The sequence below is a fragment of the Rattus norvegicus genome, chromosome 1 (assembly GCF_036323735.1).
Source record: "Rattus norvegicus strain BN/NHsdMcwi chromosome 1, GRCr8, whole genome shotgun sequence".
Lineage (NCBI taxonomy): Eukaryota > Metazoa > Chordata > Mammalia > Rodentia > Muridae > Rattus > Rattus norvegicus.
In genome coordinates this window covers 94259185-94274212 of record NC_086019.1, presented here as the reverse complement: position 1 = coordinate 94274212, position 15028 = coordinate 94259185, and the positions used below count along the sequence as shown (strand labels likewise).

Here is a 15028-nt window from a genome sequence, read left to right as displayed (position 1 = left end):
GTCTCTCAGCTAGACCATTTACCTCAGCCAGCTTCTCCACCGTGGAGTCTCCCAGTGTGGCGCTTACTCTCCACCTCCAGGCCCTGCTCCTGATCTGCTTCTCTGTCTCCTCTTTTGTCCCAGCTTCAGGTGCTAGCACTTCTTTGCTTACAATGCAAAGTTTCTTAGACAAAAAGAGCTATTAGTACAGTGGGAGAGGTTCCTCCCCCAGGGCAGCTTGCCTTTCCTTTTGGGCAGTTGTAGAAGTGGCTTTTGTGTCGTATCCTGCCAGCCTAGTGCCACTGGCACAGCAACTAACAATTGAGAATACAGGGGCACACGTGCATAGCCAGTTGATACCGTATGTGTGGGGTGGGTTAATATAGGGTCTCTTTCTGTAGCCCTGGCCTTGCTGGAACTGGATCAATCTGGCCTCAGATTCAGAGAACCACTTGGCTCTCTCTGCCTCCCAATGATTGGGATTAAACCTGTATACCTCCCCATGCAGCTGATATTTAAGTTTTGATTTGATAAAAACGGCATGCTATCCTGATCACCCCTTTAAAGTGTTTTCTACATTTCAGATATTTACAAAGTTCTGCAAGCTGTATCATTAATTCTACAGTATCATTGCTCCTAAAGATGAGTTCTTCTTTTTTTTTTTTTTCCGGAGCTGGGGACCAAACCCAGGGCCTTGCGCTTCCTAGGCAAGCACTCTACCACTGAGCTAAATCCCCAGCCCCAAGATGAGTTCTTTTTAAGTTCAACTATTCACTTCAGTTTCTCGTTCTGGGTCAGTCAGCTTTAGTCCTATTTCACCACTAAAAACTCCAAGTTTCTTTTTGGGTTTCTTGTTAAGCATTTTATAGACTTAAAAAAAAAAGCATTTGTTATTGGAGACAGAGACTTGATACACAGCCCAAGCTTCCACTCCTCCTGCCTGAGCAACTCTAGGCACTACAGATGCGAGGCACCACCATTCCCAACTATCCTCACTTCATGTAACTAACATTATCCCTCTCCTCCAATCCCCTTTATTATAGGATAAAATGTAGGAGTTTGTTCTCTTAACTCATGGTCCAGGGAATACTGTTTTACTACCCGGGTATTTAATCCTATCATTGCTATCTCTATGCCCTCCCTATTTTTGTCAAAGAATATGACCTGTTGTTTCCTTTGAGATAAAACATTCCATCCTGAGGGATGTTCTGGTTCTCAACCTTCCTAATTCGCCCCTTTAATTCAGATCCTTTTGTTGTGATGACCCCTAACCATAACATCATTTACATTGCTAATTCATAACTGTAACTTTGCTGTTATGATTTATAATGTAAATGTTTTTGGATTTACAGGATTCCCAGGGGGTTGAACTCACAGGTTGAGAGCCACGGTTCTATAGGGAAGTGAAAATATTTCCCTGTGCAGGAACCGTTCCTCTTACAAATCCATAAGTAAACAACTCAAAAGCTTCAGGAAATCCCTGAAACTGACTAGATTGGTCAGGTCTCTTGTCAAACATGTATTTTCTTTTCATATTTCCTATTTGCAACAAATAGCCTGCCCCATGTTGGTGCCACTCACAAAATATGTCCCTTTTCTTTTAAAATGTTTCTTTTAATGTCTCCGATTCTTACAAACAGAAACCAGTTCTCCCTGCCAGCCCTCCTCCCAGTTTCCAACCCAGACCCTTGGAATGTTTCTCCCAGCCGTTCCTCCCTCAGTTCTGAATCGTGTGCTTCAACAGTCTCTCCTCACAGTTTCCCCAATACTAGCAGTTCTAAACTGTAACAGCTGTGCCAACCTCTCTGCTCAGCTCGCTTCTCCTGACTCAGCTGTCATCAGCTGTCTTCTCTCCTCACTCTGCTGGCCCAGTTCACTTTCAACTGTCTCCTAAGGGTATCTCTCTGGCTCAGCTCAGGTCCTCCTGGCTCAACAGTCTATTTTCACGATCAATCTCATTTCTTCTCGTCAGCCTTACTCAGTCTTCTTTCTTCCTGCACCGTCTTCTCTCTGACCCTATGCTTTGGTCGCCCGGACCCTATACCCTTCTCTTTCAGCCTCTGATGGCTTTTTATAGCTTTTCCTGTTCCCAGAAGTCCAAGAGGCCACTGACACTGAAGGTCACAGGGTCAGGTTCTCTTAAGAGGGCTAGTTGTCTATCAACTTGAGATTCCCTCCTTTCCCAAGGTTATGTAAGCAGTAAGGACTGAACCCACTGAGCAGCCTGGAAGAGCTAATCTCTGACTGGTCCAGCTGCCTGCAAGTTCTTCAGTATGGTCCATGTTTTCAGCTTTCGTGAGTTGTAGCTCATCCTGGGATGACCATTTGGTGGCGCAGCTATCTCCTGAGTCCTTTCTGCTCTTGTAACCTTTCCCCCCATGCTTCTGCATGCAATTCCATTCCAATAAAACTCACTAGTTCATTGCCGAGCTTTCAGGAGGACATCCTTTGGTGTGTCATTGGGTCCCTATCTGAGGTGAACAGTACTTGGTCAAACCTCCCCAGGAATACTGCCACACGGTGCTCCTATGTTTTCTGCTTTGGAGAATAAGGAAAACTAATCTCATCTCTTCCTGCTGTTTTGATAGCTGTGACTTCAACTATCCACCAAAACTTTCCAGAATTTCAAACTGACATTATTTGTACAACATTAAAAATTAAGTCTGAAGCTGGGTGTAATGGCACACCTTTAATCCCAGCACTCAGGAGGCAGAGGCAGGCAGATCTCTGTTTTCCAGACTCACCGGGTCTACACAGTGAGTTCCAGTCCAGCCAGAGCTACAAAGTAAAACCTGCTGAGAGAGAGGGGTGGGGAGGGAGATGCCTAGACAAAGACTATCCACAATGCCCTTACCCACTTGTAATTCAATAAGCAGTAGATGGAAGGCTTTATTTCATAATTATTTCTTTTCCATCACAAAGCCTCCAGTTTTGATAATGGTATGTGACAGTTAAAAGGAATTTTCCTGAAGCTGGTTAGCAGTAAACACTAGCTCAGAATTCACCAGTGAGGGCTGGACAACAGCTCAGGGACAGTGCTTGTCTATCACACACAAAGCCCTCGTTTCCATCTCCGGCACCCCCACCCCAAACACCCTTTCCACTCATAAAGAAAATTAGGAAACTGAGTATACAAATGACAACAGAGAAATATTTTATTAAACCCATGCTGTATGCTAGGAACAGATCTATAAGTTCTATTTGAGTTCACTGAGTTCTTACAGCAAACCAATACACACATATGATTAAATATGTAAAAGAGGAAATACACTGGTAACATATAAGAAAAAAATCAGGAAAATAAGACTTTCCTAACTGTAATTACCTTTCTGGTATGACATTAGGATCGGGTCAATGAAAAGGTAAACAAAATAGCATACAAGGAGAAAGTAAATTCAGCATTAAATGGTCTCATTTTAAGAGAAACAAAACATCAGACATCCAAATGTAAGTGTGGAGTCATATTAATGGAGACAGCTTTTATAAATGCAAAAATTCAGAAGCAACCATAACATGAAAAATAGTCATTTAAAAGTTATTAAGTAAATCTTTAAAATTAGAATCTGTATCTGCTGTAAAGGCAATTACAAAGATGATTTTTTAGCATGATAAAAGCAGACGAAGGAAGAACACGGATACCATAACCACACATTCAGCAAAACTGGTTCTACCAATTTGATAGTCGTCATCTATAATCAATACAATCACAGTTCATCCTCATGTCTGAGCTTCAGAATTCCTACTTTTCTCTTTTTCCTCACTTATAATAAAAAAAAGTAAAAACAAGCTCATGGGACACAGCAGTACGGCCGGCAGCGCCTCAGATCCAACCCTGGAGCTCCATGAGGGACTTAACTGAGTAACGCGTACACAGTTAAAACACTGTGCTGTGAGCACAGGCACCAGGAACAGCCTGGACAACAAAAGACAGACCTACGAATATGAGCAAACATAAACAGGAAGGCAGACCTCCACGCAAGGAGCATTGGTGTGGGATGAGACAGTACATGTAGGCCTGGAACTCATAACCTATAGTCAGAAAATTCAGATGAAAATGTAAATACCTAGTCAGCAATGTCAGAGAGCACCTCTCCAGCTTGAATTTTATCATTCATTAGAGTGAACTTCCTGATGGCGAATAAGTTCTGACTCATTACTAAACGTCTTCCCACATTCATTACAGCTACAGGGCTTGTCGTCACGGTGAGTTCTCAGATGCCGAGTAAGGTTTGAGCATTTATTAAAGGCCTTTCCGCATTTATTACATTCGTATGGTTTTTCATCTGAGTGGACTCTCTGATGTTGAAAAAGCTGTGAGTTCTGAGTGAAGGCCTTCCCACATTCAAGGCATTCAAAAGGTTTCTCGCCAGCATGGATTCTTTGATGTTGCCGAAGTTGTGAGCTCTGGGTGAAGGCCTTCCCACAGTCCTTGCACTCATAGGGCTTCTCCCCAGTGTGGATTCTCTGATGATTTGTAAGGGCTGAGCCACTACTGAAGGCCTTCCCACATTCCTTGCACTCATAGGGTTTCTCCCCAGTATGGATTCTCTGGTGCTGAACAAGCTTTGAGCTCTGGGTAAAGGCTTTGCCACATTCCTTACATTCATAAGGTTTCTCACCTGTATGAACTCGCACATGCTGGAAAAGCTGCGAGCTCTTTGTAAAAGCTTTCCCACACACTTTGCACGCATATGGCTTCTCACCGGTGTGAATTCTTTGATGGTCGATGAGATTTGAGCAGTAGCTAAAGGCTTTCCCGCAGTCCTTGCATTCATAAGGTTTCTTACCGGTATGTATTCTCTGATGCTGAGAAAGGTATGAGCTACAACTGAAGGCCTTCCCGCAGTCTTTGCATTCAAAGGGCTTTTCACCAGTGTGAATTTTCAGATGCCGAGTAACATGTGACCCACAACTGAAGAATTTCCCACACTCCTTACATTCGTAAGACTTTTCACCAATATGAATTCTCTGATGTTGAATAAATTGTGAGTTCTGGGTAAAGACCTTTCTACATTTCTTACATTCATAGGGTTTCTCGTCATTAATGATCTGATGTAGGGTCAGGAAAGTCTGCTGAACAAACGTGGGCATGTACTCACGGGCCAGTGGTTCTTGGCTTCCATGTCCATTTTGAAGCTGGCTTCCACATTCCAAGACATCTCTGAAACCGGGGTAGTCCAGGCCTTGCTTTGTAAGCCTCATGAACTCCCTCTGGCAGGATTCTAGTTCATAAACTTCCTTCTTTAGAGATAATAACTTGCTTTCGCACATTGACTCCAGAGCTGAAAGAAAAGTAGCAAATATTCTTTTCTACTCTTATTTGAAAAAACTAAACTTTCATTTGGGAATGAAAAAAGGAAATGAATATACTGTCTTGTAAGGAAATGACACAGGCTATTACAGAGATCGAAAATGGAAAAGGACAAAGAGCACAGGTCAATTAACAAGATGTGCATGGAAACAGAGGAGACCACGGTGGACGTACAAGCACTGTCTTGTTTTGGAGACAGGGTTTCTCTGTGTAGCCCTGGCTATCCCGGAACTTGATCTATAGACCAGGCTGGCCTCAAACTCCTAGGGATCAGCCCGCCTCTGCCTCCTCAGACTGGGTTAAAGGCATGAGCTGCCAACAATGCTTCTTAAATATGGATGTAGGTCAGAATAGTTTGGGCACAAGACACGAAAAAAAAATAAAACAAATAATGTATTTAGTCTTCTCTTCTTTTTTTTTTTTTTTTTTTTTGTTGTTGTTGTTGTTGTTGATGTTTTGAGACAGGGTCTCACTATGTAGCCCTGATTGGCCTTGAATTCAAGAGATCCTTTGCCTCCCAAGAGCAAGGACTAAAGGAATGTCTCCTGAGACAAGGTCTTATTGCATAGCTCTGCCTTGATTTGATCTCTGGATTATCTTTCCCCAGGCTCTCTAGTGGCTCTCCAGTGCTAGGATTATAAGCACACACTGCCACACTCATCTCTGTCCTGGTTTCCTGCCGTGGGACTTCAAAGAACCTTGGGACTCTCCGAATGACAGCAGTGTATTTGCACTGATACCGAGGCAATTCACCATAGGCCTTCCTTCAAGAGCCTCAGGATTGGTTCTGGAAAGATGGCCCAGTGGGTAAGAATGTGGGCTGCTACTGCAAAGGACTTTGGTTTAGTTCCCAGTGCCCACAGAGCTGCTTACAAACACCCGGGACTCTAGTTCCAGAGGGTTTTATGAAGTCTTCTGACCATGGGCACCAGTCCACAACTGGTGGTGCACATGCCACACACACTCAGGCCCATCAATACAAAACAACACATCTTTAAAAGAGAGAAAAAAGCTTTAGTCTTGAATCAGGTTCTTAGAAGGTTGGGATTTTAGGTATCTGACTTCTGGATGGAGGAGAGAAGGTAAGACAGAGAAGCCAGTTATACAATCGTACCTATGACAAAACCAAACCAAACTTGATGACCTGTGTCTGATCCTCAGGACCAACACCATGCACAGAGAGAACGAACTCTTACAGTTGTCCTTTGACCCCCAAACACTCAATCCATGCCATAAAAAAATAAATGAAACAAACAAAAAAATATGCTTTTTTTTATAAAAAAAGAATTTGCTTTTCTCACTTAGACCTAGGTTTTTGGCAGAGGCTTACAAAATAACCACCGAGGGGCTGGAGAGATGGCTCAGAGGTTAAGAGCACTGGCTGCTCTTCTAGAGGTCCTGAGTTCAATTCCTAGCAAACACGTGGTGGCTCACAACCATCTACAACGGCATCTGATGCCATCTTCTGGCCTGCAGGTGTACATGCCAACAGAGCATTGTATACATAAGATAAACAAATAACCTTTAAAACAAGGTAACATGGGAGAGGTGCAGTTTCCTGGGTCACCAGTGAGTCGTCCCTGTGGGCACCGCTCTGCTCAGTGCTTCTCTCTCACTTACCCGAGCACAGGCCTCTCGTAAGCTCTTTACCAACCATCCAGGGCTCTTTGCCTTGCTCCAATAAAGAGATCACCTGAGGCTTGGGAATGTGAAGTCCTGCTTACAAGAAAAGATACGGAACTTAGTTATGCTGTGGGAAACAGATGCAATCCCTCGATCACCAAGCAAGAGATGCCAAGACAGGAACAGCCAAGGACGAGGAAGAAGCGTCAGCCACGCCCACTGGACGGAACTGAACCTGTTTCCCAGGCTTCTTTTCCAGCCCAGCTGATACCACTGATTTGCAACCAAGGAGCAGGAATTCAGGTGGCAAACTTGAAAGGCAGCTGAGCAGTTCCTTGAGGAAGCAGCAGGCGCTCCCGAGGCGGCTGCGCTGTTGGTCCAGGAGCCCTTACCCACTGAGAGCAGGTGGCTGTAGTTCTCCAGCATCACATCTTTGTACAGGGCCCTCTGCGCAGGGCCCAGGCACGCCCACTCCTCCTGAGAGAAGTCCAGAGACACGTCGCTGAACGCCACCTGTTTCTGAAACAATAAACACGCCCAGATGTACAACACAAAAGGCACTTCCAAAACCTCGGTGCTCCAGTTGTCAGCTGAGCGAATGAGCCATTGCATGACTGATGTCACCAAGGCCTAGCACCTCTGGATGTCTGTTCATCCAGAAACAGGACACAGAGCCAGGCATGGTGCTGCACGACTGTAATCCCAGCACCAGGGAGGGTAAGGCAGGAGGACTGATTTGGAGTTGAGCTCTCAGCCCAGGTTGCACAGAACTGGGGAGTTAGCTCCCGCATAGAGCACCTGATAATGCCCTGGTCAATGCCAACGCAAGAATCTACTTCTTATTAATACAAATTATTTTTCTGGTGGCCAAATGTTTGGATTTCTGACTGTACAATCTCAACAGCTTATACACACTGGTCAAACTTATTAGAATCACCCATTATCAGATTATCATTCTCATCCCTATCTGAAATAAATACAACGAAAGGTTCACAGAAAACAGCATCACCCACATTTCCTATTGGACTTCAACTTGTTTCATAAATGCCATTCGAGCCTCAGAGATCTGTACCTAAGATTCTCAAAGCCTCATAAGCTAGCAAATCTTTCAACATTAGAAACTACCACCCCCGCCTCCCATCCTCTATCACTGGAAACTGCTAGTTTGTAGACATGACTTTGGCTTCCCCGTGTGTCTCTCCAGCTAAGTGAATCCTTGCCGCCTCATCAGATCACAGCCCAGGCAGGACAAGTTTATTCTACCACTCCAGCTTACTTTCCGAGCACATTTCTCCTCTCCACTACGGTGCCTGGGAAAAGGCCAGGAAGAGATGATCAGTCATTTGCTGAATGAAAATACCAATGTTGCTCAAAAATGAGGGGCACTGAGGGATGATGGAGGATTAGCTGGCTAGAGAGTCAACAGGACCAGAACCTGGCAGGGCTCCTCATCAGCCACAAAGTCAGCACCTGAATGTCCGGGCCACAGTATTCACAACTGTACCCATCTCATATGGAAGGGATAATGGAGCGTCAGGTAAGACACGTCAGTTACCTCAGCCATGGTTTCAAGTGCTGTAGGATATGGCCATCGTAGTCAAGGCTGTTCTGGAGCGAGGGAAGGTTCTGAGAGAGTAAGACTGGGTAAGGAGCAAAGTACCCTAGAAACTACACTGGTCTTATCACGAATGCTTAAAGCAGTCAGATGAACACTGATACTTTCCTGTTAGAACTCTGGTGACTGACAACTGGAACAAATATTACTATCCTTTATTGTTACACTTGAAACAGGATCACAGTAAGTAGCCTTGGTGGGCCGGGAACTTGTTATGGAGAGCAGGCTGGCCTTGAACTCATAGAGATTGTCTGCTTCTGCATCCTAAGTGCTAGGATTGAGGCAGGCACCATCTTGTCCAGCTATTTTCTTATAAACTATTCCCTTTATCTCTAGGGAAGCACCTGTCTCGATATGCAGTCTTAGGCACTGCAGCTGGAACCGCAGATCGATAAAACCATGTTGGGAAGTCAGCATCAAGTGGAATGCATGTGTAACTTATGGGCCAGCAATTTATGTACTAGGGATTTACATAAAACAAGAACCACACATTGCATATGTGCACTGAAAGACAAAGAATGTCCTGTTCACATGGCCTAACACTGAAAACAACTCAAATGATGATGACGACATAAGCTGTGCCACATGGGGTCTTGAACACAGTGAGCGCTGGCTTGGCCCTCATTCTGTAGTCTTACACTCCTGCTGTCTTAGCCTCCTGAGTCCTGAGATTACAGGTGCCACCTCAACTGACTTCTTACAATGAGAAGTTAGAGACCAAAGGTAATAAACAACTCTTAACTACATACAGCCACACGGGCGACTCTCACACCATTTATACCATAAACTATTAAATAACGCCTTCAAGAAATGTGAAATATATCCAGCAAAAGAAAACAAAAGAAGGTAGACATTTTGTGATTCCGTTTATATAAAATATAGTATAAGCAAGACTAATCTATGGATACAGAAGACAAAATAAATAAACATTCTCCTTGGGGGAGAGAGAGAGAGCAACAGAGAAGAACAGGAGTTCTGGAGTGCTGCCTCAGCTTAAATGAATGTGTGCATTCTTTTTTTTTTTTTTCGGAGCTGGGGACCGAACCCAGGGCCTTGCGCTTGCTAGGCAAGTGCTCTACCGCTGAGCTAAATCCCCAACCCCGAATGTGTGCATTCTTAAAAGATTTATTTACTGGGGCTGAGGATTTAGCTCAGTGGTAGAGCGCTTACCTAGGAAGCGCAAGGCCCTGGGTTCGGTCCCCAGCTCCGAAAAAAAGAACCAAAAAAAAAAAAAAAAAAAGATTTATTTACTTATTCATGTACATGGGTACACTGTTGCTGTCCTCAGACACATAAGAGGGCATCAGATCCCATTACAGATGGCTGTGAGCCACCATGTGGTTGCTGGGAATTGAACTCAGGACCTCTGGAAGAGCAGTCAGTGCTCTAAACTGTTGAGCCATCTCTCCAGTCCCGTCTTATACTTCTAAAATCAATGTTTTCAATTGTGCACGAATGGAGGCCAGAGTGTGAGAGTGCTAGTTTTCTCATTCCAACACGTAGGTCACAGGGCTTGAACCCATGCTGTCAGGCTTGGCAGCAGGCACACTATTTGCTGAGCCGTCTTGCCAGACCTGTTTTTTTAGATAGGATCTCATGTGTGTGTGATGGCCTTAAGTTCACCATGTAGCCAAGCATGGCCTTGAACTTCTAGTCTTTCTGCCTCTACCTCTCAAGTACTGGAATTATAGGACTGCACCTCTGTGGAGCCTTGGTGCTGGAGACTTGAACCCAGGGTCTCGTATAAACTAGGTAAGCACTGTACCACCTGAAGCACATCCCTACCCTGTGTTATTGTTCTGAATCATCACCTATTACTTTCTTATTAGATTCACCCCACATTGCAATACCAAAGAATCGAAGATTAGAAGACACAGTGATAATTTTTATGAAGCACTGATGAAAATCTAACTTGTAAAAACCATATTGTAAATCGGTACATGTTGGAGGGATGGTTTTGTACAGTATGAAGTGTAGGCATAAGGTTTCTTGTTATTTATGATAAGGCAACCCTAGTTTTTTTTTTTTTTTTTAGACAAAAGAGTTTCAGTATATAGTCCTCAACATAGACCAAGCTAGCCTTAAACTCCCAGAAATCAGTCTGATTCTCATCTAGTAAATTCTGTTCTGATGTTGTTTGTTTTGAGACAGGCTTTTGCTGTGTAGCCCTGACTGTCCTAGAACTCACTATGTAGGCCAGGCTGGCCTCAAACTCAGAGAGGTCTATCTGTCTCTACCTCCTGAGTGCTGGGGTTAAAGGTATGTGCTACCATTGCCTGGCTTGGATTTTTAAAAGAAAAGCAGGATTCAAACCCTTGTACAGAACTTGGCACAGAGACTTATTCCAGTAACTCAGTACCCAGGAGGCTGAAGCAGGAAAATCCAGAGCAGCGGTTCTAGATAATCAAATATTGTGCGTATCAGATATTTACATTATGATTCATAACAGTAGCGAAATTACATTCATGAAGTACCAACAAAATAATTTTATGGCTGGGGGGGTCACCACGACATGAAGAACTGTATCAAAGGGGTGCAGCGTTAGGAAGATTGAGAATCACTGATTTAAAGCTTGGAGTCAGCCTGGGTTATACACTGAGGCCCTGTTTCAGAGCTAAATACAGCCAATTAAAAAAAAACAAAAAAAACAAAAAACTCAAAATGGGGGCTAAGTGCTGGCTCAGTGGTTAAGAGTACTTCCTGCTCGCAACCTTCTGTATCTTCAGTTCCAGTGAATCTCACACTGTCTTCTGGCCTCCACTAGCACTGCTTGTATGTGGTGTTATACGAACATACATGCAGTTGCAGCTCCGGGAAGTGCAGGCAGGGGAATTGGAAGTATGTGATCGTCCTCAGCTACATGCAGAGTTTGAGACCAGCCTGTCTCAAAAGTCAAAAGGAAGCAAACAACAGCCGAACCACCCAACTGCCACACACAGTTTTCAGTCCAAATATACGAATGACTGATGCTGTAAGACCCCACCCTAGACCATAACGTGAAGGAACAGGGGCTATCTTTGTGTGGCAGAGATTTAACTTGGTCCTGTTTCCCAAATTCTTTGAAATAACCGTGTTATAGATACGCATTTAGAAAGAAACAAAAACTGAGCTGTCTAATGCCTAAATTAACACGTGACCATTAAACTGAAGCAAGTCAGGGAGAACACAGGCTGCGTGTGTCTTTTGAGCTTCCCACCATTCTCATGGATGGAGGTTTGAAGAACCAGCTCACTTGTGAGGCTGTGTTAAGACATGGTGACATCTACATAGTTTAAAGCTGTTGTTAAGTTTTGCTGGGTCAGTGTCTCAGCTACTAACTTATCCTGACCTCTCCTTAATTCTGTCTCTCCAAGTGGTTCTTTCTCACTACCTGCTTCTACCAGTCCTGGAGACCTTTGGGCTCCACCTTCGCCTGGGGTAACTTGGCTTGCCTGGAAGTCCCACCCTCTTACTTCTTGCTCCCACACCAGCTCTTTATTATGCAAAAAGCAACATTTCTTATTCAAAGTGTAGGCAGTGGAAGGTCACCTTACATACAACATTTATAAATCCCGATAGCCAGTTGTTACCAGCTCCAAATAACAATAGAAAAATAAGAACACACTCTTTCTATAGCCAGAAAATACAGTATTTGTGGGTCATCCCAACAGAAACCCCAGTGTACCTTATGTTTGGCATGGTCCGCAGCCATTCCTCCTCTCTCCACTGGGTACCTCTGGAGGGGCAGAGCTGGGGAACAAAGAGTCGTGAAGTCCTAAGCCTTTTTAATAAAGGGCCACCTAGAATCATACCTGTCACCCAGGGAGAAGTCTAGGTTGTCATGATAATGTCTAGAGTCAAGAGAAGGAATGAAGCCTATGTCCAATACTGGAATCTGTTCTCATCTCACTGGGGTCTCTTAGGACAGAAAACTGGAGTCACCCGGGCTGTCAGAGGCACGCCAAATCTACAAACCCACAGCTGCTGTCCATCACCCACCATGCAACCACATTGATTCCCACAAGCACGCTCTACCCAAACAATAGCATAATGTATGGTTGCACACTCACAGTCACACATCCATCCTGCAACCACATCCACATTTATAGAACCCTTGGATCCAACACCACATCAAACCACTGTGCTACAAATGGCCACAACAGCACACTCACTGCGGAGCCACGCAACAGTCAAAATCACCTCGTTTGTCCTCCTGGAATTACACACTACACACGTTCAACAGAACAGAACAGTCGCTAAGACAGAAACACTGTCGGCTTGACATTCACATGCATCCTCCGATGATAGTGAGAATTCTGAAATTTTGGTTTCATTAAAATACACAGAAGTAAGGCTGGTGAGATGGCTCAATGGTTAAGGGTACTGACTGCTCTTCCAGAGGTCCTGAGTTCAATTCTCAGCAACCACATGGTGGCTCACAGCCATCTGTAATGAGATCTGATGTCCAATTCTGGCGTGTCTGAAGACAGCTACAGCGTACAGATATATAATAAATAAATCTTTTAAAAAAAAACCATAGAGGGGTTGGGGATTTAGCTCAGTGGTAGAGCGCTTGCCTAGGAAGCGCAAGGCCCTGGGTTCAATCCCCAGCTCCGAAAAAAAGAACCAAAAAAAAAAAAAAAAAAAAAAAAAAAAAAAAAAAAAAAAAACAACAAAAACCATAGAAATAGTCTAAGAGTATGTTTTTGTTTTAATGCCAGGTGTGCGGATCCTGGGCTACTCAAAGTACTCAAAGCAGCTGATTGACCTCCTGCTCAAGCAGAGGCACGGTTTTGCCAGCTGTAGATAGTTCCTGCAATTGTGTGACATTTAAAATTCTGAGAACTTTTCAGAGGGTACATAAATGCTAGGGTCCAGACAAGCAGGATTGATGATTGTTGGTTGTTCAGAGGATCTGGTTACGGTTTCTTAGTCGTTGCTCAGAGAAGAAACAAGAAGAAATAAATTACATACAAGGACCTCCCCTCCGCGCCCCCCGCCCCCCATCTATTTGTGGGGGGAGGAACCCACAAAGTAGCAAAGACCAGCTACATTCAACCAGGCTCATTGTACCACATAAAGTTACATAATCACACTCAAACAGCCTCAGTTACAGGCACCCAGTACACATAGTATACAAACATACACACTGCCCCTCTCAGATTAACAGTAAGCGTAATTACTGATTACCTGATATATCTCTCATACACAAGAGTTATACTGTTATACGCAATAGGTCCAAACACACGGGGACTCAATCGCACTTACCCGTACTGCCACAAAGTTATTAACCACATACTAATAAAGAAAATGGGCATACGTACACACACAGCTCTGCGCATGTTCACAGGTCATTGACACACCCACCAGAGAACCCTAAAAAATCATAGCCACGCACTCACGGAGTCCTAGGGTCACTTAAGGTCACATTTACACACAGCCACAGCCTTACTGCTGCTCACCCGGCTAGACTAGCTCCCACTGACCTGACATCTCAGATACTGACTGGTCTTTCCCTTCAGACCCCAGGGCCGCACCTTTGGAGCCTTAAAAAGGGCCTAGGACGCTCACCGTACACTTTCCTGTCCCCGGACGATGAGGGTCCCGCAGGCAAAAGAAGGGGCTGCCTAGAAATTGCGGGCGCTTCTGGGAAATGTAGTCTGCGATGGGAACTGGCGGGGAAAATGGCAACCATTGTTGGATTTCCCGCCAGGGCACGGCCTGAGGCAGGCCGAGGATCTGGCTCCGCATTTGGAATTTTGTGCGGAAAATTCCTAGACAGAGATACAAACTGGGATCGAAACTCTCACAATACGTAGGGCAGACACCCTGGGCACGAGCCCCTTGCATCATTAGGGGCCAATCTCACCGAATCACTGTATGTTTTTTGGAGTAGGTTTGCGACGGAAGTTGTGTAGAGTCGCATGTGTCTCTGGGAAATGTAGTCTAGAAAAGGAACTGCGTGGCACTGGTCTCCTGGAACAAAGTTGCTGAAATGATTTCTGAGATACCACACCCTGAGTCTGGATATTTCTGGGCCTTGTAACTCACTGTAGCAATATTCAGGATGACGACAGATTCCCCGTCTTCCCCTTCTTTGTTGGCGAGGCCCAGCATAGGATTTTTATGATCCATTTAGGTGGCATAAAAAATGAATATTAGTTATTAAAATCTAGCAGATTTACAAAGAATTGTAAACGAGTGGTTGTTCCCGAGGAGGTAGAGCGTTCTGTTATAGAGTAGTGAAAAAAATTGTCTTCGAATTTTTATTTATTTTGAGTCTGGGTCTTACTCTAGGCCGACCTGCGAGTCACTCAGTAGACTTGGTTTGCACTGAATTCATATAGATCAGTCTGTCCGTGTCACACAAACACTTAGACTAAAGGGAAGGTCCAATACTAGGTACATTTTTTTGCTTTGGTGTTTATGGGACTCATTTCTACATAGGTATTTCCTTTCTTAGCTGAACAATATTGTTTTATGAGTTATATGTACGAGTTTGTATATCCAGTCACATGTTT

General features: G+C 44.2%; 1 protein-coding gene across 8 annotated transcripts; it reads right to left on the bottom strand.

Moving 5' to 3' along the window:
• Nucleotides 1–3110: 3110 nt before the first annotated feature.
• Zfp420 (zinc finger protein 420) lies at nt 3111–14498 on the bottom strand. 8 transcript variants are annotated; one of them, XM_039093741.2, is made up of 5 exons: nt 14079–14498; nt 12193–12257; nt 7306–7432; nt 6911–7009; nt 3111–5261 (listed from the first exon to the last, which is right to left on the bottom strand). In XM_039093741.2, the coding sequence occupies exons 1-5, from the start codon at nt 14200–14202 to the stop codon at nt 4087–4089; spliced, it is 1590 nt and encodes a 529-aa protein (XP_038949669.1). In that variant the 5' UTR covers nt 14203–14498; the 3' UTR covers nt 3111–4086. The 8 variants fall into 8 exon arrangements, with proteins under 8 accessions (XP_038949669.1, XP_006228809.1, XP_038949680.1 ...); XM_006228747.5 differs by having other exon boundaries at nt 6911–7006; nt 14079–14484; XM_039093752.2 differs by having other exon boundaries at nt 14045–14122.
• Between the last annotated feature and the right edge of the window lie 530 nt (nt 14499–15028).